Raw genomic sequence first — 26,447 nt, 5'->3', positions numbered from 1 at the left:
AAAAACCAAACACTCAGTAATAGACACATTAACCATTGTTAAGACTCTTCATGAAGGAGAGAGAGCATTTTTCTCCCCTTGGACATAGGTTGTAAATGCCAAGAAGACATGATTATATAGTCTAAAACATGTAACAGTATCATATAGATGATTTCAATAGATTAATTTCAGTTTGAATTGATGAAGAGCTGAAAAGATACAACACTCTAAGATAAGCACTTAGATTCATTATCAGTGAAGGTTGTGTTTGGATTTATTATCTTGCCCTGCGTATTAAAGACTTGTTTTTGTTCTATGTGGGGGGTGTGTGTGTGATACACATGTTAGACACAAACTAGTATTATCTTACTATTTGTAGGGGGTTCTTTCCCTAAATGAGGCATTTCTTTCCTTCCCTCAGGAAAGTATAGATAGGATAATTTCATTTGCTAGATAGATAGTAATTTACTGCATACAAAGTTTTAATAGTAAGTTAAAATGATTTGAAATAAATCATTTGCCAAAACAATGCTTTTGTATCTGTGTCAGATGGTGTTTTCCAAAGATGTCTGAAGATAACTCTAATCCTACATTATCTTCTACACTATGATTTTTATACTTTCTTACCAAGAGATGGTTTATTTCTCTATTTTCTTATACAGTATTTGGATAAGCCCTGTGATTGCTCTGACATATGGTATACAGTGGAAGTGACACTGTGCTAGTTCCTGGTATAGCCATTAACTCCATTTTATTTATCTTCTCTGCTTTTATACTGTCTCCCTCTTAGAGCTGCCATGCTATGTATGTAAGCCCAAGGCAAAGTCAACATAGAAAAGTCATGTGCAGGTACTCTAGTTAGCAGCCCCAGCTGATCCCCCAGTGAAGTCGCTATCAGCCATTTGAGTGTGCCATCTTGGATGTCCAGCCCAAGGTAGCATTTAGATCACAGTATCCTCAGTTGATCTCTAACTACCACTGAATGAGAGATCCTAAGGAAGAACCACCCCACTGAGCCCAGCTAATCCATAGAACCATGAGACAAGTTACTTTACTTAATTGAAACCGTGGATACACCTTATAGAAATGTGTATCCTAGATTGTAAGTTTCTCTAGGTAAGGAAATAAGACTATTTAGCTTAAAAAAAAAAAGACTATTTAGCTTTGAATCTCTAGCATTCAACAGTGTTTTGTATTTAGTAGGTATTCAACAAACATTTGTTAACTGAATAACTCTTCCCTTTAATATTACCCTCAATCCAATTCTTCTACGCATTAATATATGTCCTCAATTGCAGTGAGTTATTTTATATAGTGAATTTATAGTCCTATCCCATGATTGCCAAAGAATGTGATTCTGATGAGTTGACAAGTTCCAGCACATTTTTGTGAGGTGATTAGTAATGTTGATATTTATATAAGATTTTATTGATGTTATATACATGCACATGAGTTTATATCAGTATTTATATATAAAACAGTCTAAATATTTAAAATTTTTTGACCCTATTGATTCAAACAGGATGGTGAAGTTCATTTTTATAGTAACTAAATAAAATATTTAACTAAGATTATGGGTGTGTGATTTATCTTCTTATGATAATATTCTCAAATATTTTAGATGCATTGTTAACTAACAAAATGATAATTTGTAGTATTTACTAATTCATAAAAAATGATTTTTAATAGACTGTCTTAGCATTTTCTTTCAGGTAGGTAACTATACTTTAAATCATATACAACAATAAAACATTATTGGACTGAGCATGGTTTCACATGGCAAGCATTGACTTGATAATCTCAGTGAGCCTGGATGCTAATGTAAACAAGCTCCACCCCTTACTGCTTGATGATCACACCCTAATTAGTCAACCTCTCTGCTCATTTTCTTCAAATCTCATAGAGTTTGCAAAGTGCCTGCATTGACATGATAGATGATCAAAAAAATCCCTTTGCTTCCCTCTGTTGTTGTAGGATCAGTCCAGTTCTAGTATTTTTCCCTTTCACCCAGCCTCCATGTTGGTATTCTTAATAGGTTAGGGTCAAAAAAAAGTGGCTACCACGAGCTTCGAGTCTTTACAATGATCTCAGTTACATCTGTCAACTTATTCTTGACTCTTTCCTTCGTTTCTTCTAATTTCAGTCCTAGTTCTACTCTTGTGGCATTACTAAGTTGAATTATTCCTTCCTCCCTTCCTTCCTCTCAGAAACTGAATAAAGTGGGCAACACCAAAGTTGTAGAGCACCAAAGTGCCAAAATTTCATGAAGGTCTGTGGTGAGGTGAGGGAGAGGCTCACTGCCCATTTTGTGTTATGTTCACCTAACAAAGAGATTGCTCCCAAGAATGTAAACTCTCTGCATGTAGTTGGAACCACAGTTGGCCACGTTCCAGTAAGAGTTCCTGTGAAGTAGAGAAACTGGCTTGCAGAGTGAGAGAATAAAAAGTACTTGTAGAATCAAAAGCAGAAATGAGACCCTAGCAGCTTTCCAGGCAGTTTCCAGCCTTGTGGGTCTGGCTCCATTCCTGCCCTTGGGGTTGCATAAGATACTTCTGAAACCTTACAATAAATCCCTCGTGCTTTTGTGCTTGAGGTAGTTCAAATTGGATTGTGTTGAGGACATCATAGAGTCTTGATCAGTTATTACCCCTTCCAATGCCTAAGAGATGTATAATAAATTTTAAAAGCAAATATATGAAAGGAGGATGTGATTTTTAATTTCATATGTCAACTTGAATGGACTAAAGATGTCCAGACTGTACAACATTACTTCTGGATATGTCTGTGTGAGTGTATCTGGAAGAAATTAGCATTGGATTCAGTAGAATGAGTAGAGATCTGTCCTCACCGATGTGTGTAGGCTTTATCTAATCTACTGGGGACCTGAATAGAATGAAAAGATGGAGGAAGGGTGAATTCTCTCTCTCTTCAAGAGCTGAGACATCCATCTTCTCCTGCCCTTGCATATTGGGGCTGCTGCTTCTTAGGCCTTCAGAGTCTTGGACTTATACCAGCTGTTCCCCATTTCTCAGACCTTTGGACTCAGACTAAATTCCACCACTGGCTCTCCTAGTTTTCTAGCTTGCAGATGGCAGATTGTGGGCCTTTCAAACTCCATAACTGCATGAGCAAATTTCTATTACAAATTCCCTTCCCTCACCCCACATCCCTGACATTTGAACAACATGGAGCCTGGAGGTCCCAACTGCCAACACAGTAAAAAATCTACATATAACTTTGCCCCAAAACTAATAGCTTACTATTGAGTGAAAGCTTTGCTAATAACATAGGCAGTTGTGAACACATATTTTGTATATGTATTATATTCCATTTTCTTAAAGTAAGCTAGAGAAAATATTAAGAAAATCCTAAGTAGACCCATGTACTACTGTGTTCAAACCTGTGTTGTTTAAAGGTCAACTGCTGTGTTTTTACATATACATTTACATATATATGTGTGTATACACAGACACATGTATATACATACACATTTGGTTATATACACAGTGTATCTGTACCTATCTATATTTATATATGTACATGTTGTTATATATTATATATTCCATTGGTTCTATTTCAGGGAGAACCTTGACTGATACAGAGGATATGGGATTACTCTACGCCACTACTTTTCTTCGTAAATATCTCCAGCATTGCCCTGCATTTTTATAACTCCATTCTGTGTTTTTATTAGCTATGTACAATTTTTTTCACTGTCCCTCCTTCACTGTTTCTTTGTCACTTTCTTCTTCCCAGTTCTGTTATTTTTATAGTCCTTTTCAGCATCTTTTCATTAACTTTTGTCCATGTTGCTTTTTTATTGAGCGTCTGTGTGCAATTTCTCACATTTGTCTCCTCTCACTTATTACCTTTGAAAAAATTGTAAGATCAGAGAGTGGAAAGACTTGTTCAACCACCAGGCTAGGCTGCCTTCCTTTTGCCATTTTCTACTGCAAGCAGTTCTGAAGAGTTCAGAATGCTATCCCTGGCCTAGTCTGAACAATTGGAAGGGATCTGCAGACAAGAGCTAAGGTTACGTTGTAAGCACTGCAGGGACCTGTCTCCAAACACTCTATGTGCAACCCAGTCAATGAAAACATTTTAGAGTGTCCTTTCCCAAAGCTGGATACTCTACTGGGACTCTTATTTGCTGAAGTGCATAATACAGGACCAGAAATCTGCAATAATTTCTCTGGTAGCAGCTTTTCTTCAGAGTTCTTCCTGTCCCCAGGCCACTCTTCATCCCTAAGGTTCTGTCCAGGGCAAATAGTTGTTTGCAGGTCAGCATTACTCTGAGTTAGGGCCTTACAGAATTTATGCTGAGATTTCTGGGGCATTACCATGAGGAGGCAAGCAGGAGTCATGTGGTATGCGCAACTTTTGCATTTGGTCTCACTCATTTTTCTAGAAGCCCTGGTACCAAGTTCATCCCCCTTATGGATATGTCTAACTTAGGTGTCTTTGGAACTTTGACCCAGACCTAGATTCTGGAACGTTTCTAGGGGCATAAATGCAAATTTAGTTCTAGGAATAGCTCAAGGGTTTGCCACTTCCCCAAAATGAACATATCTTCCTTTCCTCCCAGCTCCCCAAATAGACTTTCACCTATTTCCCAACCTCCAAATGTCAACCAAATTTCCAGTTTGACAGAAAACTCAGAATCTTATATTTTGTGCTATCCCAAGTTATTTGACTACTCTTTCCTTTTTATTCCCAAGATGGAAGATGAACATTCATGGCTCAGAATCTATCCCTTGTACTTAGAATGAGCAAATGAATAGATCTCTCCATAGTCCTTACTGCACAAATCACCAACAATGTATTAATGGCATTGTTATTGACAGCTCAGAAGAAGATCTTGCTAGAAAATAAATTTATTGTCCTCAGCAGTGGTTACTACCTTGCTGCTTCCTGTGTAAAGGCTTTGAAGGCCTTTTGTGCCATCAAGTAGCACTATTTCCCTTGGCATTGCCAAATTATTTTATTTTTTATTGATGTATAATTGACATATAATATTCTATTAGTTTGAGGTGTGCATGATAGCGATTCAATATTTTTACGTTATGAAATGATCCTCATAAGTCTAGTTACCATCTCTCACCATATAAAGTTATTACAGTATTATTGACTATATTCCCTATGCTGTATATTTCATCCCTATGACTCTTTTACTTTGTGACTCTCAATCTCCCTCACCTATTTTGCCTGCCCTCCCAGCCCCTTCCCCTCTCTGGTAACCAACAGTTAGTTTCCTGTATCTGTAAGTCTGATTTTATTTTGTATTTTAGTTTCCATGTAAGAAATCATATGGTATTTGTCTTTCTCTACGTGACTTATTTCATTTAGCATAATAACCACTAGGTTCATACATGCTGTCACAAATCACAAGATTTCATTCTTTGTATGACTAAGAAATGTTCCCTTGTATGTATGTATATACCACATTCTACTTGATCTGCTCATTTATTGAGGAGCACTTGGGTTGCTTCCACATCATTGCTATTGTAAATAATGGTGCACTGAACATAAGGGTGCATATATGTCTTTGAATTGGTGTTTTTGTTTTTGTTCAGATAAATAGAAGTGGAATTTCTGGATCTTGTGGTGGTTCTATTTTCAATTATTTTTTTTTCATTTTATTTATTTTAGAGAAAGATAGATTTGGAGGAGAAGGGCAGAGAGAGAGAGAGAGAGAGAGAGAGGATCTTAAACAGGATCCATGCTCAATATGGCATCTGACGTGGGGCTCATCCTACTACTATGGGATTATGACCTGAGCCAAAACTAAGTGTCAGACACTTGACTGAGCCACTCAGAAACCACTTTAATTTTTTTGAGGAACTTCTATATTGTTTTCCATAGTGGCTGCACCAATTTATATTCCCACCACTAGTGTATAAAGGTTCCCTTTTCTGTACATCTTGGCCAACACTTTTTTTTTTTGCAACAGCCAGTTTGATAGGTGCAATGCTGTATCTCGTGGTGGTTTTCATTTACATTTTTATGATGGTCAGTGATGTTGAGCACTTTTCATCTACCTCTTGGTCATCCATATGTCTTCTTTGAAAAAGTTTTCTGTTCATTTTTATTTTTTTTTAGGGGGTCCTGTGTGACTCGGTTGGGCATCAGACTCTTGGTTTCAGCTCAGGTCATGATACCAAGGTTTGTGAGTTTAAGCCCCCGTATCTGGCTCTGCGCTGACAGTGTGGGGCTTTCTTGGGATTCTGTCTCTCTCTCCCTCTCTCTCTGCTCCTCTTCCACTCACTCTTTATCTCTCTCAAAAAAATAAACTTAAAACAATTAAAAAAAATTAAATATTAAGATGAGTGAGTTCTGTATTTTGGATATTAACTCTTTATCAGGTGTATTATTTCCAAAAGTCTTCTCTTATTTAGTGGGTTGCCTTTTTGTTTTATTCATGGTGTCTTTTGCTATGCAAAAATTTTTTAATTTGATGTACTTCCATTTCTTCATTTTAGCGTTGGTTGCCTTTGACTGAGGATACTTGTCCAAAAAAATACTGCTAAGACCGATGTCAAAGAGAAAGGGGGAACCTCTTACACTGTTAGTGGAATGCAAACTGGTGCAGCCACTCTGGAAAACATTATGGACATTACTCAAAAAGTTAAAAATAGAGATACTCTAAGATCCAGCAATTGCACTATTAGGTATTTACCCAAAGGATACAAAAATACAGATTTGAAGGGGTACATGCACCTGATGTTTATAGCAGCATTATCAACAATGGCCAAACTATGGAAAGAGCCCAAATGTACATGAACTGATGAATGGATAAAGAAGATGTGGTGTGTATGTGTAATATACACACACATATGTACATATATATATACACATACACAATGGAATATTACTCAGTCATCAAAAAGAATGAAATCTTGCCATTTGCAATGATGTGGATGGAGCTAGAGGTGCTAAACCAAATAAGTCAGAGGACAAATACCATATGATTTCACTCATATGTAGAATTTAAAAAACAAAACAGATGAATATAAGGGAAGGGGGACAAAGAGAGAGGGAAGCAAACCATGAGACTCAACTGTAGAGAACAAACTGAGGGTTGATGGAGGGAGGTGGGTGGGAGATAGGCTAAATGGCTGAAGGGTATTAAGGAGGGCACTTACTATGATGAGCACTGGGTGTATATATAAGTGATGAATCACTAAATTCTACTCCTGAAACTAAAATAATATTATATGTTAACTAAGTAGAATTTAAATAAAAATTTGGGAGAAAAAAAAAGGCTCTCCTCACAGAACTTACTGCCTAGGTTTTCTTCTAGGAGTGTTATGGCTTCAGTTGTTAAATTTGTAGTCTTTAATCTATTTTGGTATTATTTTTCTCTATGCTTTAAGATAGTGTCCTAATTCTTTTTTTTTTTTTTTTTTTTTTTTTTGCATGTAGGTGTTCAGTTTTCTCAACATCATTTATTGGAGAGACTCTTTCTCTCCCATTGTATATTTTTGCTTCACTTCTCATAGATTAATTGACCATACATGCATGGGTTTGTTTTGGGGCTCTCTAATTTGTTCCATTGATCCGTGGGTCTACTTTTATGCCAATACCACACTGTTTTGATCACTATAGCTTTGTATTATAGTTTGAAATCAGGGATTGTGATACCTCCAGGTTTGTTCTTCTTCTCCAAGATTGCTTTGGATATTTGGGGTGTTGTGTGGTTCCGTACACGTTTTAAGATTATTTGTTCTAGTTTTGTGAAAATTGCCACTGATAAATTGCTTTAAAATGCATTGAATCTGTAGATTGCTTTCGTTAGGATGAATGTTTAACAATATTCTTTCAGCCCCATGAACACAGAATATCTTTCCATTTATCTGTGTTGTCTTTCAGCTGCTCTCATCAATGTCTTACAGTTTTTAGCATATAAGACTTTCAAGTTTGTGGTTTAATTTGTTATGAGGTTCATCTTTATTTTTTGGTAGCTCATGTTTTATTTTGTTTAAGTACAATTAACAGTTTTATATCAGTTTCATGTGTACAGCATAATGAATCAATAATTCTATACATTAGTTCTCACCACAATAAGGGTGTTGACATCTGTCACCATACAAAGTTATTACAATATTATTGACTATATTCTTGATGCTGTACTTTTCATCTCTGTGATTTCCTTATTTGATAACTGGAAGTTTGCACCTCTGAAACCTCTTTATTTCACCCATCCTGCCACCTATCTCCCCTCCTGTGACAACCAGTTTTTTTCTTTTATTTAAGAGTCTGGTGTTTTTTTTAATTTTGTTTTGTTTGCTTCTTTCTTCTTTGTTTTGTTTCATATATTCCATGTGTGAGTGAAGCCATATGGTATTTGTCTTTCTCTGACTTGTTTCATTTAGAATAATAGCTGCTAGGTTCATCCATGTTGTTGTGAAATGTGAAGATCTCATTCTTTTTTATAGCTGAGTAATACTCTATTGTGTATATATACCACATATTCTTTATTCATCTATGGATGAACACTTGGGTCACTTCCATATTGTGGCTATTGTAAATAAATAATGCTGCAATAAACCTAGCAGTGCATCTATCTTTTTGAATTAGTGTTGTTTCTATCTTTAGGTAAATACTCAGTCGTGGAATTATAGGATCATGTGGTATTTCCATTTTTAATTTTTTTTCCCATTTAAAATTTTTTGAGAAACCTCCATACTGTTTTCCATAGAGGCTGAATCAACTTACATTCTTACCGGTGGTGCATGAGAGTTCTTTTTTCTTTACTACCTTACCAAAACTTATAATTTCTTGTCTTTTGAGTTTAGTCATTAAGATAGGTGTAACGTGATATCTCTGTGATTTTGATTTGCTTTTCTTTCATGGTTAGTGATGTTAAGCATCTTTTCATGCATCTGTTGGCCATCTGGGTGCCTTCTTTAGAAAAACATCTATTCAGGTCCTCTGCCTGTTTTCTTTTGCCCTAGAGCCTACTGTGACTTAATCCTGTGGCAGCCACCAATATTATAAGATAAGTTGGTCCCCCGGTTTATTACTGAAACACCATGGCAATATCAGTAAATTGCCAGAGTGGATTTCCCTGCGGTCACACATTTATTTAGTCAAACAAATCGCATTGGTTCCAGTAGGTAGCAGATGTTATCAGTTGTGGGATTTTTAATTGGATTATTTGTTTTTGTGTGTGTGTGTGTTGAGCTGTATTAGTTCTATACATATTTTGGATATTAATCTCTTATTGAATATATCATCTGCACCTATCTTCTCCCATTTGGTAGGTTGCCTTTACATTTTTTTAATTGTTCACATTGTTATGCAAAACCTTTTTATTATGGTATAGTCCCAGTAGTTTATTTTTGCTTTTGTTTCCTTTGCCTGAGGAGGCATATCTAGAAAAATATTGTTATGGCCAATGTCAAAGCAGTGTTTTCTTCTAGGAGTTTTATAGTTTCCAGTTTCACATTTAGCTCTTTAGTCCATTTTGAATTTATTTTTGTGCATGGTGTAAGAAAGCGGTCCAGTTTCATTCTTTTGCATGCAGCTCTACAGTTTTTCTGGCACCATTTGTTGAAGAGCCTTTGTCCTATTGTATATTGCTGCCTCCTTTGTTGTAGATTAATTGACCACATAAGTGTGGATTTCTTATTAAGGCTTTGTATTCTGTTCTTTGGTTCTGTGTGTCCATTAAAATTTTTTTTTTTAATGTTTATTTATATGAGAGAGAGAGAGAGAATGAGAGAGAGAGAGAGAGAGAGAGAGAGAGAGAGAGAGAGAGAGAAAGAGAGAAAGGCAGTGCATGAGCAGGGGAGGGGGCAGAGAGACAGAGACAGAATCTGAAGCAGGCTCCAGGCTCTGAGCCATCAGCCCAGAGCCCCACACGGGGCTCATACTCAGGAGCCTTGAGATCATGATCTAAGCCGAAGCCAGACACTTAACAGCTGAGCCACCCAGGCGCCCCCTATGTGTCTCTTTTTGTGACAGTGCCATACAGTTTTGATTACTAGCTTTGCAGTATATCTTGAAATCAGGGATGGTGAGACCTCTAGATTTGTTTTTCTTCCTCAAGATTGCTTTGGCTATTCAGGATCTTTTGTGGTTTCATACACATTTCAGAATCATGTGTTCTAGTTCTGTGAAACGTGCTGTTGGTATTTTGATAGTGAGTGCATTGACTCCATAGATTGCTTTAGATAGCATGCACATTTTAACAATAGTCTTCCTATCCCGGAGCATGGAATATCTTTCCATTATTTTGTGTGTCATCTTCAATATCTTTCATTGTTGTTTTATAGTTTTCAGATTACAGGTCTTTCACTTCCTTGGTTAACTTTATTCCTAGATTTTTTATTCTTTTTGGTGGAATTGTAAATGGGATTTTCTTAATTTTTTTTTTTTTCTGATAGCTCATTATTAGTGTATAGAAATGCAGCCAATTTCTGTTTGTCCATTTTTGTCCTGTGACTTTACTGAATTTGTTTTTTCTAATAGTTTTTTTTTTTTTTTGGTGGGGTCTTTAGTGTTTCCTGTATATATTATCATGTCATCTGTAAATAGAGTTACTTTTTCTTTTTCCTTGCCAATTTTCCTTTTATTTCTTTTTCTTGATTAATTGCTATGGCTAGAATGAAAGTTCCTGATCTTAGAGGAAAAGCTTTCAGCTTTTCATTATTTAGTATGATGTTAGCTATGGGTTTCTCATAAATGGCCTTCATTTTGTTGAGGTACATTACTTTTATAACAACTTTGTTGAGAGTATTTATCACAAATGAATGTTGAATTTTGAAACATTTTTTTCTGCATCTATTGAGATGGTCATAGAATTTTTATTCTTTTTGTTATTGTGGAGTATCATGTTGATTTGCAGATGTTGAACCATCCTTGCATCCCTGAGATAAATCCCACTTGATCATGGTATATGACTCTTTTAATGTATCGTTAAATTTGGTTTAGTAATATTTTGTTGGGGATTTTTACATCTATGTTCATCAGGAATATTGTCCTACAGTTTTCTATTTTGTGGTGTCTTTGCCTGGTTTTGGTATCAGGATAATGCTAGTCTTGCAAAATGAGTTTGGAAGCATTTTTCCCTATTCACTTTTTTTTGGGAATAATTTGAGAATGATAGGTACTAACACTTATTTAAATATTTGGTAGAATTCACCTGTGAAGCTGTCTTGTCCTAAAATGTTATTTTTTAGGAGTTTTATTTCTATTTTTTATTTTAGAAGGAGAGAAAGCATGAGTGGGGGAGAGGGGCATGAGGTGGGAGGAAGAGAGAGAGAAAAGAGAGAGAGAGAGAGAGAGAGAGAGAGAGAGAGAATCCTAAGCAGGCTCCATACCCATTGCAGAGCCTGACATGCGGTTTGACCTCATGACCATGAGATCATGACCTAAGCTGAAATTAAGAGTCAGATTTCTCAACTGACTGAGCCATCCAGGTGCCCCAGAAGTTTTAAAAGTAGTGATTTAACTTCATTTCTTGCATGGGTTTATTCCTTTTTTTTTGTGATTCATTCTTGGAAGTTTTGTAGAAATGAACCATTTGTTTCTAGATTTTCCAGTTTGCTGGTATGTAATTAATAATTGTAGTAATCTTTCATGATCCTCTGTATCAGTTGTAACTTCTTTCATTTTTATTTTACTTATTTGGGCCCTCTCTTTTTCTCTTGATGAGTCTGGATAGAGGTTTATCAATTTTGTTTATCTTTTCAATGAATGAGCTTTTAGTTTCATTGATATTTCTATTTTTTAAATCTATATTTTATTTATTTCCACTCTGATCTTTATGACTTTCTTCCTTTTTTTAAAGTTGTTTTTTTTTTTTTAAATTAATGTTTATTTATTTTGAGAGAGAGACAGCGAGCGAGTAGTGGAGGGACAGAGAGAGAGGGAGACACAGAATCCAAAGCAGGCTGTAGGCTCCACGCTCTGAGCTGTTAGCACAGAGCTCAACGTGGGGCTCAAACCCACAAACTGTGAGATCATGGCCTGAGCAGAAGTCGAACGCTTAACTGACTGAGCCACCCAGGCGCCCCTATGATTTCCTTCCTTTTACTAACTTTGAGCTTTACTCTTTTCCTAGTTCCTTTAGGTATAAAGTTAGATAATTTGAGATTTTTCTTGATTGTTGGGTGGGCCTGTATTACTATGAACTTAGAATTGCTTTTACTACATTCCATAGATTTTGGTAAGTTGTTTCCATTTTCATTTATCTCAAGGTATCGATTTCCTCTTTGATGTCTTCACTGACACTTTGGTTGTTCAGTTACACGTTGCTTAGTATCCATGTATTTGTGTTTTTTGCCAGTTTCTATCTTGTAATTGATTTCTGGTTTCATACTGTTACGGTCAGAAAAGATTCTTGACATGATTTCAATCTTCTTGAATGCATTGAGACTTGTTTTGTGACCTAACATGTAATCTGTTCTGGAGCGTGTTCCATATGCACTTGAAAAGTACTGTCTATTCTGCAGTTTGGGATGCAATGTTCTATATGTATCAGTTAAATTCATCTGGTCAGATGTGTCATTTAAGGCCAATATTTCCTTACTAATTTCCTGTCTGGGTGATTTATCCATTGATGTAAGTGGGGTATTAAAGTCCCCTAATATTACTATACTACTGTCAAGTTTCCATTGACATCTGTTAATATTTGCTTTATATATTTAGGTGCAAGGGCTACATTAGTGATTGAGATAATCATGTTTTAAAAATTATGTCATTGATGGCAAGTGCAATTCCTACTTGGTTAATTTGTGTATGGTTTGGTCTTGTGTATTCCATTTGGTAGCAGTGCTTACTTTTTTTTTCTTTTTCTGTAGTTGGACTTTTCATTACTGTAATAATAATAAGTGTCATAGAACTGTCATCCATGATAAGCTGTCAGTTAGAAAACTTGGCCCTGTTGCTTTCTTCTTGCTGGAGTTTGGTATACCGACTGTAATATATTTTAGCTGATCAGCCCGGTGGGTTCACTTGGTTTGAACATCATTGTAACCAGGCAGGGTGCACATTCCATCTGTGTTGGATCTGTTAGTGTATTTCCTAGGCTGTGGCTGCCCCACTCTGTTTATAAATATACACACTGCTCACAAGAGAGAGGAAACACAAACTTCTGCACCCCCAGCACATACTTCATATTTTGGGTACAAAGGACTAAATATTTATTTAGTTGATACTACTTAGTTGATAGTGTCAAACATTTGTTTATTTGGTGAAGGTAGAGTAATAAGTTCAGGGACAAATATTCTTGAAATAATAATATTGTGATATGGCTTATCCATTTGGAAGACAGAAAGGGAATGGAAGGAAAAAAATATGGTGAGCTTAGGCAGTCAAATAATAAGGAACTGTGAACTGCTTCCTCTTTTTTTTTTAATGTCTTAGATTCTCTGAGGCAGGGAGATAGTCCTTAGGACACATACAAAGAAACTGCTAGATTTTTTCTTGCTGTTCCCCTAAAGTATATTTGCTCAGAAAGGGCCGCAGCAATCCAAGACTCTGGTATTCCAGCTGATCTCAGGCAATAGAATACTAAATGTGGCTACAAAAACAAACAAACCCCCAAAAGACAACAAAATTCCAGTAACAGGATGCTTAATGTTTGTTAAAGTCACGGTTTCCTGTGTAAAACAATAAAGACCTCCTTGTTAGGTTTTTGGACAGTTCCTTAAATTTCAACTCCTGAAAAGCTGGGGGTCTGGATTTAGAGTATACAGAAAGAGAAATTTTGACTTGTAAGTATAGACGTCATTGTGATGTGGTTTATTTTTTAGTGTTCATTTAGTGTAGGCTTATGTATTAGGTTCTCAGTGGCTGTATCACGGTCATCTTATTTTGTGTTTCAGAGGATTTCTGTTGTTCTGAACTACACTTAAACACTACGTATAAGGATTGAGTCTTCTATTTAAGAAATGATTATGTAGGTTTCCCTGAGTTGGAATTTGTCCCATTTAGTATTTGACTTAGTAATTGATTTCCTTTGCTTTCAGTTTGGGTTTAATTTCTTTTTCAAGTTTTTCTACCCTTCGGCATGTTTCTTGAACAAAGAACAAGTTGAGATCTTGTGATCTCTTTTTAGAACATCCAAGAAATAGGGATTTACAAGTTCCCAAAGCCAAAAAATCCTGCCCCCAAGTCCTTCCCACCAGAAGTTCCCATCCATGCTATCTTAAAAGCACCACAGGGCAGGTCCCATGTCTGCCAAGGGACCAAAACTATTACTAAAGACAGACCTTTAGGATCATACCAGTGGACTAGTTTTACAGATTCTTACTTGAAATTGCTTAAAATTGAAAAATGAAAAGCTACAGTAAAGATGTAGTTTAGAAAACACACAAGTTTGTGGACAGTTTTGGATTGTCAGTAATCAGAGGATTTTGCACAAACACCCTCACTCCCTTTCTTCCCCTCCTGTGTTCTGCAGCTCTTCCAGCAGGTGTCACTATAATCACAGAACAAACATTCCACAGCATGGTATGTAACTTTATTTTTCTAGCATAATAATTTAAAGTATTTACACACTGCACACTCACTGTTTTACACAGATACTTATCCATATACCTATGAACCACATCTAAAGGTTTCTTTGCAAAGACTCGACACACTGTGGGAATTTCCAAGCATTAACAAAGGGAAGAAAAGGACAAAAAAATGTTTTGAGTCTTTTAAAGACAGCCATGTGGAGCATCTGTGAAAACCAGTGTTTTCCCTCAAGTTTTAACCTCCCCCAGGAGACCTTTGAATAGCTACATCTTATCCATGTGGTGGGATCACCTGAAACTCTTGGTTAAGGAAGATTGCAAGAAGCAAAATGTACAAGTACTATTTTCTCTAAAAGTCCTAGAAAAGAAATGGAAAATAAGCTGGCCCTTCTCTAGAGAAGCATCTGTATTTCTTAGTCATCTGTGGGGACTGTAAATGTTGTAGGAGGACACTGATTATAAAGGGAGAATAGCCAAACACACTGGCACAAATGTTAGTGAAACAGAATGCTTAGAGGCATCCTTCCCAGCTAGGATATGGCAGAGCAACCTGTTTCTTTCCCCAACTATTAGTAGAGGTGGTGATTTTGCTTTCCCTAAAGAGGACAAAGGTAATATGAACCATATACACTCTAAAGCCAGACACTGTAGAAACTTCTATTGCTTTTACTTCACTTTTATACTGTTCACACAAGAATAGTGGTTATACTCTAAATATTTTTCCTCCTTTGTTCTACTCAATTACCTAACAAAATTACTAGCTAACTATAGCTTCTGAACTGGCACATGTTCTGTAGGTAAACAGAAATAGCCACAGTTCAGAGCTCATGGTAGGTAGGCCCCCGCGTCTTTACAGAAGGGTAACAAGTTCAGTTTCACTTCTCTGGTATTGTGTCTTTTTATCAAGTAAGAAGTAGGGTGCCTTTGTGATTTTCCCAGACTTCCCAAGACTATCCTCTCCTAGATCAGAAAAAGAGCAGTTTCCCACCTCTAGATGAACCCACAGCTCCATGCTGTAATTGGATCATCAGTTCACTAAGAAATAGAATTTCACGAACCAAAATCCTCTTCTCCTGCCAGTTTGGGCCTCTGGCCGTGACCCTAATCAATGGGGCATGGCAAAAGGCAGGCCCCAGGTTTAGATACCTGGCTATCTAAAATTCAGCACAAGTTGGATCCTAATTGCTGGGGTATATAAAATTAACTTTCTTCTTGCACTTATGTAAATCTGAGTAAGGTAAGGTACAAATTCTTTCGTTTCTCCTTGGAACCAAACATTTACATAGATACAATAGAAATCCACCTGCCCTAGGTAGAACTCACTTCCTCATTGTTCTTGCATTTTGTGGATGGTGCTTTCCTTTTGCAAGGGCGTGCCAACAGGTGAAATGGAAGGAGGTATTTTACTTTATAGGAATTTTACCAAGTGACATGAGCACTCACTAGTATATTATCACTATAGATGTTACAAAGGAGCATATTTAATTAAAGATAGAGAGACCACCTGGGAAGCAACGTTGCTCAGTGAGAAGGTCTGGGTTCACCAGAGCCCATTTTGCCACTTACTGGCTCAGGCCCTCAAAGTTTTCCTGTCATTTAACACCCTATCCTTTCCCTCATGCATACAGACACGTCAGCGCCAGAGACTGTGAAGGCCACGGTGTGGACGGCGAGGAAGAGTGGCACACCTTGTGATGGGATCTGGGCCTCGACATGAAGAGAGAATCTAACAAGGCCTAGTCTCTGGGTTCATCAGGTGAGGTTGAGGAGGGTTTACGGGGGGGTGGAACAGGGAGCAGTGTGTCTCTGGGCATAAACAGCCAAGGAAAGAAGGCTTAGAACTTGGGCTTGCACAAATGATACAGAGAAGAGCAAGGCGTGATACGGTTTAAACAGGAACACGGGAGGAGGAAATGTCTGAGAGCTCCTGGCGTCTAGTAAAATGCCTGGTATTTATCTATGAAATTGCCATCACCAGCCCCTTCTGACCTAATAGAAACAGCAGTTTCATATGGCTCAACCTCACATTCCCTCATTGCTCAGAACACTCCTAATTAATGAAAACTGTAGTAATACACTCCCTGCCCTTTGAAAAAGTGACAGTTGTGAAGGAGGGCGAGGGTTGCTTAGAGATGTGTGTTTCACAAGAGCCAAAGTGCCTGTCGGGGAGTTAGTTAGCTGTCCTTCCACACGGAGTGAGAGTAAGGACCTCCTCGCTCAAGGGACGCAGCTCCGCCAGCAGGAGGCCAGTGAAAGCTGCGCACCCAATGTGGCAGATCAGTAGCAAAGGGAGAAGGCAGGGACGGACAGCCAGGGACAGCCACGAGCACCGTCACTGGTCCTCTTCAGCGGGAACGCTGCGATGGCGTCTGTGTATATGTACTATACGTACTAACCAGGTACACACATAAATATTTAATATATAAAAAATAAAGTGCTTTCTAACAGGTCCCCCGGCAGGGACATTATAAAATATTTCACAAAACTGCAAAACAAAATCAATACAGTCGAAGAACACTACATCCAACATACTTGGAACAGTCACACACATTATGTACAGTCTGGTGGGTGCCCCAGGACAAACATCCTGTCATATACATGGTATATACATATATACTCTGTTACTCAATATATTATGACAATATATATTTTAAAATTCTGTTATAGACAAAAAATAAAAAAAACAAAAGACAATCCCTACAAAAACACAATAAAGATCAAGCATGTGAGTCCCAGACTGACAGACAAATGGCCGCCTCCACGGGGTGTCCCGTGGCTACTGCTCGGGAAGATGTGCCAGCGTTCCTTCCTCGGGTGCAGCGCCTCCACGTCCTCCAAGGCACTGTGAGCAGCGGCGGTGAAGTTGGCATCCCCAGTGGTGAGCAGGTCGAAGACACAGGACTGGAAGTAGATGTCCTTCACTGGCATCTTCTCGTGGCACTGAGCATTGGCAGCCTCCAGTGTGTAGCCAGGCCAGGCCTGCGCCAATGAGGTGCGAGGCACGCTGTGCCCCAGGATGGCAGACACCTGGCCCTGCCCATCATCAATGCGCTCGCTCAGGGGGCAGCCATTCACACACAGCTGCAGGTCCTGGCTTTCCTCATAGGACATGGCCAGGTCTTCAGGCATGCGGATGGCGAGGGTCAGGTAGCGACCCAGCTGCCGCACAAATACCGTGGTCCCTATGTAGCGGGCGTGCATTTCCACGTAGCGGCCGCTCTCCCTCTCCACGATAAGCAGGCTCTTGGTGTCGCCATCCCCACCGCTGGTGCTGCCATCCACAAAGGCGGCCGGCAGGTCATCTGTCACAGCTTGGTACACTTTCTGATCTGTGCACTCACGGTGAGCTTTGAAGATGATGGTTATCTGTGGGGAGGAACGCATACAAATTTAAACAGGGTGGAAAGGAAACAGAAGTGTTCTCTTCTAGGCTGGAGACAGGATCTCCAGACTCAGGCCCAAGTGCTCCTGCCTCACAAATGACAGGTGCCACTGTTAAGGGGGAGAAAAAGTCCTCTAGGCTTAAGTATAAAAATTTAATGCAAATCCAGGAAATGTGCATCAAGAAAAACTTTACTTTCCTCAGACAGAACCATGTTGCTGTTCGGATACAGGTAATTTTTTCTGATAACTTGGTATCTTCTTCCCCAAACAGCTGACTGGTGGTATAGCTCTGAGAAAAAAAAGACTCCTTTCTAAGTTATGTAGAAACTTATGGGGCTTAATTAATAATATACCCACCAGAACTTTGATTTCTAAAAAGATTCCTCACTGGATCATAAATCCAGCCCCCATGGCTCATCATTACAAACATTCTTACAAACACTCAAGAGACAAAGCAGAGTTGAGGATGGGGCCATCCTGCCAATAGCCACCAATCGTGCCTCAGCTAAGATTTCTTTAAGTCTCTTAATCAAATGTTTCACATGACTGGCTAATCCCTGGGACTGGGAAATCACTTGGCAAACACAGGTCCCGGGCACTGGCAGAGAATAAATACCCTCAACCTAGTTACAGCAAATGTTTTCCCCAAACAGCACAATGGCCCTTGAACTTCTCAGAAATTTTTTCTGGAGCCAAGTCTAAATTCTCCAAATTAAGCAGACAAAATGGATAATACAAAAGCTTTTCTTTAGTAAACCCATTTTCCTTCCTTATTTAGAACAATTACAAGACACTGAACCTTCACCTCCAACACACTCAGCATGTCTGGTACACGTGGTGTAAGAAGAGGACTATCAAGAGAGACAGGGCCTTCTGGGTCACACAAGGTAGGAAAAGCGTCCTGAAGAAAAGGAAAGACAATAGCCTGCCATTTCTGTTGTTGTCAGGACCTGAAGTAATGGCATATTTTTCTTTCTTCTTGAAGAAGAAAACACAAACAAAAACAGGTGACCTCAGTCCAGGAGGAAGGTAGACCAGCCACACTACAGACTTCTCTGGAGAGAGGAAAACTCCACTCTTCTGCAAGGGAGCTAATGCAAACAACAGACCCTTGTTACAAGGGCCAGAAAATGCCCTGCTTGCCCCCTCCCCACCTCTCTTCTACACATCCTCACCACCACCCTCTAGGTTTGTCTGAAGTTTTCTTCCTCAACCTGGCCAGCATTTACTCACACTATTTAATTCCACATGTTCCCACTGGTGTTACTTGACTGGAATTTTCCAGCCATTTCATTTTACTTCAGCCAGTTAGTTATAAAGCCAGATCTGAACCAGCTGCACTGTAGCAACTGGTTAAACTCATATCCGTTGTTTGCAGCTGCAACTAAAAGCCAGACAATGTACTATGAAAATGCTTGGTGTTCTCCCTTCCTAATTACTCTGACCCACAATTTAATTTCACTACCGGCCTTCTCACATTTCAACACCTTCTTAACAACCCGAAGGAGGTGTACCAGAGATGACGGCAGGAAATTTGTTGTGCATCCAACCATAGGACCTTCCAGAGCGAATGGGATTCTGAGCTAGATATCTAATGGGACTATAAAATAGATTTATTTGGTGGCTCTAAAGACAGTTTGACAAGTGCCTTTTTTAACACAAGCCAGGATCCTTTGGAGGTGAAAAGATTAATTCAAGTAAATTCTGCACCTCACAGAGTTGAAAGCTAATACAGATGTCTCCAATAAGGGTAAGTAAAACTTTTCATATAATCACTGTCCTCATTTTTACCCGGAGCATTCACACACTCAAGGACTAAACCAATGATTCTACAACAGCTAAGTAATTTGTCTTTCTAGTCTAACCAACCTCAAATTTAAGTGAACATTATTTGCAAGAATCAAGTACCATTTTGTTCATCTTAGGAAAAACAAAGAGGAATTAGTTTTGTTGAGACAATCAGAGACCCAATTCCAGTCAAGTTCCTAAACAGGCAAGCAAGGGTCAACATTAAGAGGAGTGGAATAGTTCCACATGTCTTACCAAGCCTACTGTTTTCTTTAAGCACACCAATTCCAACTCAGGAGTCATTTCAAACACCTCATGCAGTACTGTCCTCTGCTATGCCTGCTCCACTAACAGTAACTCCCATAACCCTAGATCAAATAACACTCAAGCTTGACTTCTGCACTAAGATCTACATTTACCAAATATCCCAGTCTTTCTAACAGATTTTTGTCCAATTTTCTAGGAGTCATTTTCTCTATGAGACAGCAAAGCTGATATTTCTCTTTTGGGCAAAATACTTCTCACAGCGCAAATGTACAGAATTAGCCCTTGAATCAAAATCTTGGGACTCCTGGGTGGCTCGGTCAGTTGAACATCTGACTTTTGATTTCGGCTCAGGTCATGATCCTAGGGTTGTGGGATTGAGACCCATAATCAGTGTGGGCCCTGCTGAAGATTCATTCTCTTTCTCCTTCTGCCCCTCTCCTCACCTCACATTCTCTCGCTCTCTAGAGGGGTTTCCTGAGTGGTTCCCTGTAGTTTGAGTATGTACTGAAGAGGTACCTAGAGATATAATCAACATGAGTGAAGAAAACACCAGGCAACAGTTGTACGTGACTTATATTTTGTAATGTAACTTCATTCCTTATACAATTACAACTCAAGCTCTTAAAAAAGGCACTCAGCTGTGAGGAGCCAGAAATTAATTTTCAGATTCTATCTTGTTTTTAGAAAAACAAAATTTGTTTATTCTTATTTTTTAAAAATATTTTTAATGTTTATTTTTGAGAGAGACAGAGTGTGGGCAGGGAAGTGTCAGAGAGAGAGACAGGGAGACACAGGATTTGGAGCAGGCTCCAGGCTCTGAGCTATGAGCACAGAGCCCGACATGGGGCTCGAACTCATGGACTGCAAGATCATGACCTGAGCCCAAGTCGGACACTAAACTGACTGAGCCACCCAGGCGCCCCAATTCTTAAAAAAACAAAAACAAAAACAAAAAAAACCCTCAGTTTTCCAAACGTTTTCAACTGCCAACTAGCAGCTATTAGAGGGTGAAAACAGGATATTCAAAACTGTATTCTAAAGCTCTCAAACAGATAATTTAAAAACACCAGCTATAGTGCTTACTTTTCCCCATCCATGAACTGATCCATATGCTGTAATAACTCAATTTGGCACATCTATTCTACGCCACACCATTTATTATTGATGGATGGCATTTCTGTGCATTTAAAACATCAATGCCTTTTGTTAAACCTTTCCCACCAAGTCCCTCTCAACCCCTACCTCAGACAAACTACTCCAGTACTCCTCATTCATTTTTAATGTTGCACTCCCTAAGATCTTTACCACCCATAAGGTCTATTAGGAAGACAGAGATAGCAGCTACAAATCAACCTTTCTACATGTGATATACGGATTTAAGGTTTGCCGTGAAAAATCGAACTTTAGGGGCACCCGCCTCTCTTTTCCACCACGAAAAGAAAATGCATTAAAAGAAAATGAGGTAACCAACAAAGGAAAACCCAGGCCCAGCTTTGCCAAGATAGAGAAAGAGCTCCACCAGGCTCAACAGCTTTGCAAAGTGCTGTGCATAGGTTTTCAAACAGCAGAATTCCCTTAAGGCTGTACACTTAACTAGTGCTTATTGCATTTTGGAAGAAATAACCATCAGCGTTTAGTCAGGCTATTCAGCACTGTAAGTGCAGAACCTTACCAGAATCCTCAAATTCCAGAACTGGACTCTCAGATCAAGGGACTCCTATCTCTTGGATTAAGATGAGCCAACAAACGAAACTGAAATAGTCCCAGAAATTAGGAAAGAACACAGAGAAACACAATTTTGATAAGTACCTGGTTAAAATTCTGTTTGTGTTAAAGGAAGCTAAGATTAATTCTATTTCGCATCATCAGCTGATATGTCTGCCTCATTAGATCCTCTGGGTGCAATTATAGGTTGGAAAAAAAAAGGTACCTATAAGGGAGGATAAGAGAACCACTGCTCACATCCCCTTTTACCCTTAGATAAATTGGCACACAGCCTCTACATTAAGTCCTCTGGTGTGAGCAAAAATAAACCACTCCAATAAGGGTACATGCTTCAAAGGAAAACATTCACAAGCTCTATCTCTAGGTCCAAAATATCTACTCTTTATTTCTCAGGGTCAATTTCCTCTCAGATCAGGAATAAAATAAGGATGTCCACTCTTACCACAGCAATCAGACAAGAAAGATAAGTCATTCTTAATTCTTAAGGAGGAAGTAAAACTGTCACTATTTGCAGATGACAATGATACTATGTATAGAAAACCCTAAGGATTTAACAAAAAACCTATTAGAATAATTAAATCCAATAAAGTTGCAGGATACAAAATTAATATACAGAGATCATTGCCTTTGTATATACTACTAAGAAGCTCTCAAAATGAGAAATTAAGAAAACTATCCCATTTGTAATTGCATCAAAATTAATAAAATACCTAGGAATAAATTTAACCGAGTGACACACCTCTACTCTGAAAACTGTAAAACAATGATGAAAGAAATTGAAGACAAAAAGTAAATACACAGTAAGATATACTATGCTCATGGAGTAGAAGAATACTGTTAACATGTCTATATTACCCAAAGCAATCTACAGATTAAATGGAATCTCTACCAAAATACCAACAGCATTTTACACAGAATTAGGATTAAAATCTGTATGAAATCACAAAAGACCCTGGGTAGCTAAAGCAGTCTTGAAAAAGAACAAAGTTGGAGGCATCACAATCCCTGATTTCAAACTATAATACAGAGCTGTAGTAATCAAAACAGTATGGCACTGGCACAAAAACAGACACGCAAATAAATGGAACAGAAAAAAAGTTCAGAAAGAAACCCATGCTTATATGGACAATTAATGTATAACAAAGTGGCACAAGAACATACAATGGAAAAAACAGTCTCTCAATAAATGGTGTTGGGAAGAGCGGACCACTTTTTACACCACAAAAATAAAATCAAAATAGATTGAAGACCTACATGTGAGCCTGGAAACCATTAAAGCTCCTAGAAGAAAACATAGACCACAATCTCTTGAATGTTGGCCTTAGCAACATTTTTCTCCGTAGGTCTTCTTGGGCAAGGGAAACAAAACCAAAATAAACTACTGGGACTCCATCAAACTAAAAAGGTTTTCCACAGTGAAGGAAACCAACAAAATGAAAAGGCAATCTACTGTAAGGGAAAAGATATTTGCAAACGGTGTATCTAGTAAGAGAATAATTTTCAAAAACACATAAAGAACTTATAGAAGTCAATACCAAAAACAAAATCCTATTAAAAATGGGCAGACGACCTGAATATGCATTTTTCCAAAGACGACGTACAGATGGCCAACTGACACATAACAAGATGCTCAACATCACTAATCATCAGGCAAATGCAAGTGAAAACCACAATCAGAGATTACCTTACACCAGGTAGAATGGCTAGTATCACAAAGACAGAGCTAACAAGTATTAGTGAGTAGGAGAGAAAAGGGTGGGAATGTAAACTGGTGGAGCCAGGTGCCACAGCCACTGTGGAAAAACGGTATAAACGTTCCTCAAAAAATTAAAAATAAAAGATTATTCCATCTGGTAATTCCACTGCTGGGTATTTACTCCAGAAAAATGGAAACTAATTTAAAGAGATACATGCACCCCTATGTTTACTGCAGCATTATTTACAATAAACAAGATTTGGAAGTGACCCAAGTGTCTACTGAAAGTAGAATGGATAAAGAGGGTGTTATCCTAAGTAAGATAAGTCAGAGAAAGAAACACTGTATAACTTCACTTATACCCGTAATATAAGAAACAAACAGACTCAAAATACAAAGAACAAACTGGTGGTTGCTGGGGGCGGGGTGGTGGTAGCAGTGGAAGGATGGGTGAAATATAAAGGAGATTAAGAGGTATAAACTTCCAGTTATAAAATACGTAACTCATGGAGATGAAAAGTACAACAGAGATTACAGTCAATAAGGATGTAATAACGTCGTACAGTTACAGATAGTGACTACACTTATCGTGGTGAGCACTGTATAATGTATAGAGTTGTCAAATCACTATGTTGTATACCTGAAAGCAATATGACATTGTATGTGAAGTATACCTGAATTAAAAAAGACACAGGAGAATATTATATACAGTATTTAGGGGAAAATGTTGAGATGGTCAGTAATTGATAAGTAATTCTAAAATGACGACTTAACCTATACATCAGGTATCTACATACAAGAAAGCTGAACCTAAGACCTACAAAAGTGTATTTTTTTTTAGGTACTAGCAGAAAGACAGTATACATGTGTAAGAGGAGGGTGGCAGACTCCTCTTTTAGGGCTGGAATGATGCCTCTTACCTTCAAAAGAGGTATCAAAATTGGTTTCGCTACCCTCGGAATCTCTTTCCACAGAGCTCTGTTCTAGGCGCACTTCCAGGATTCCAGAGAAATGGAATGGATCAGACTTATTTATTCTTCAGTGTTGCCCCAGGTAATACATGCAGGAACAAGGGCTGCCTTGGCTGCTGGAGGGGTTCTTGGCAGCGGATGGAGAAAGAAGAAACCAAACCAGAGGCGAAGGACACCCACAGCTGAGGCTGCTAGGGTGGTCCAGGGGAGAAGCATTAATCTCAGTGGCTGGAAAGAATACGCAAGAGTGAAAGGGAAGCAGGCCCAGGGATGACACATAAAAGAGACAGGCACAAAAATGTAGACTTCCAAAGAGTAACTTCTGTGTACTTAAAACAAGGAAGGCTCTAAGTATAAATAGGCTCTGAGACAGTGAAATAGGCCAGCTTCCTTGTACAGAGCAGAGCAAGGCTAGGCTGGGCATGAGGAGGGAGGGCATCTAGTCCTCAAGTCTTAGCCACTCAGAGGACTCAACATGGCACTTGTTGGTTGCTGTATTCAGATTTTGCATTATGATGAGGCCACCAAGTGTAAGAAGTCATGTTTCTAGATGTGAAGTTAAGCATGTGTGGACAGTGTTACAGGCCTCCACTGCCACTGTGCTTCAGACCAGAGGCCAGAAGTATTCTGAAAGGTGAGAGCCAGGGCTGGAGGCGTAACTCTAGGGGCAGGAATCTGCCCTAGCAGGTCTTGCCTTTGCGGATTGCCCTCCAAAGAGGGGGAGGGGGCAGTGACATAGATCCTGAGGCCCTAGAGCAGAACCTCTGGTCAATGCCCTAGGCCTTGGTTCAGCAGAGTTGTTGCCCAATCCTATGGGGATTAGGAAATCACAGCTTCCGATCATTTTTCAGTTTTGAGAAATGATTTGAAAACTAAAAGGGTCTGAAGGTCTTTACAATACACTCACTCTCTACCACTTCTAGGTTCAATTTCAAGTTCCCAGGGCTATTAAAAAAAAAAAAAAAAAAAGCCCATTCACGAAAGAGGTGGCTGGAGGTGATGACCATGTATTTCAAGAAGTCAGTTAACTGAAATGCTACAAGCAATAGCCTTGGTCTTCATGTGCGTGAGGCAGGAGAGAGGAAGTCAGCAACACCACCGAGTGCAAACTTGGACACGCGGGCACACTTGAACATACCTTTAGGTATAAAGATTAAACCCTGACCCCTCATTTCAGGAGAAAATGCAGAGCTGAGGAGCATTTAGTGTTTAAATGCCATCATTATCAATCTACCGTAGCACACATGCAATGTTCTAACACTCACAGAACCCCACCAGAATTAGCCAAACATTCTTTTAGCTTCAACTCTTAAAATAACCGGCTCACTAGGACACAAAGAACTCGTCTTGCCAGAGACCCAGTTTCACCAAAAGCTCTTTCTACAATTAACAGCACTGTGTTTTCACTGGGAGCCTGTCCAGTTCAGTTCTGTACCTCAGATGTGTGCTGCTATGCTTGTTAGTTATCGCTTAAGTTGAGCATTTTACAAAGTCCTGAAGTTACCCCACCCATGAGAACACAAAATTCAAAACAGTGGAAGAGCAAGTTCTACTGCAGTCAAAACAAATAAAGACAAGATGGGTAAGGTAGATTTTTCATTGTTCGGCACTGTAGGGTAACTCTTTTTATGTGCCACATTCCACATAGGCAGAAACTGTTTGGGTAGCATTAATTGAAGCCAACATAAAAAAGTACCAACCATCCGGTGTTTCCTTCTCGCCCCTTCCTCTCAAAATGTTGACCCAAAGAAAATTTAACAGGGCAGCTAGAAATGTGACAGTAAAAGAAGTTCTGTCAGTTGTGTATCAGACTTGGCCTCTGGTTTAAGCTGTGGAGGATCGTGGATCTGTTTGAAAGGAGCAGAGGCCCATAAGCAGTGCAGGGAGTCCTGCCCAGCTAGCACAGGACTTGTGTTCATTTCATTTACAAATGGAGGATATTTTGAAGGTGTCCTCCTCCTAAACCACAGCTGGGACAGAGGGAGGGGCACAGAGAAGGAGGACTCAAAATACAGGGCTTAATAGATATGCAAGTACAAACTTTATACAATTTTAGATGGTTTCTACTAACATCTTCTAAGTCTCTTCATTCTACAGAACAGAGATGGTAAAAGACTAGGACCCAGAGGATTTTAATGCACATAACAATAGGATGATGTAGCTTGTATG

General features: G+C 38.8%; 1 protein-coding gene across 4 annotated transcripts in view; it reads right to left on the bottom strand.

Moving 5' to 3' along the window:
- Positions 1–14,427: 14,427 nt before the first annotated feature.
- RGMB (repulsive guidance molecule BMP co-receptor b) overlaps positions 14,428–26,447 on the bottom strand; it is a 29,401-nt gene continuing 17,381 nt past the window's right edge. For all 4 annotated transcript variants that reach the window (XM_045499313.1, XM_045499306.1, XM_045499320.1 and 1 more), the window contains one exon: positions 14,428–17,813. In XM_045499313.1, the coding sequence (XP_045355269.1) occupies positions 17,145–17,813 (669 nt within the window). In that variant the 3' untranslated portion in view covers positions 14,428–17,144. The remainder of the gene's footprint in view (positions 17,814–26,447) is intronic.

This window comes from Leopardus geoffroyi, chromosome A1 (genome assembly GCF_018350155.1).
Source record: "Leopardus geoffroyi isolate Oge1 chromosome A1, O.geoffroyi_Oge1_pat1.0, whole genome shotgun sequence".
Lineage (NCBI taxonomy): Eukaryota > Metazoa > Chordata > Mammalia > Carnivora > Felidae > Leopardus > Leopardus geoffroyi.
Note: the sequence above shows the minus strand (reverse complement) of the source record. Positions and strands in the feature narration are given on the sequence as shown.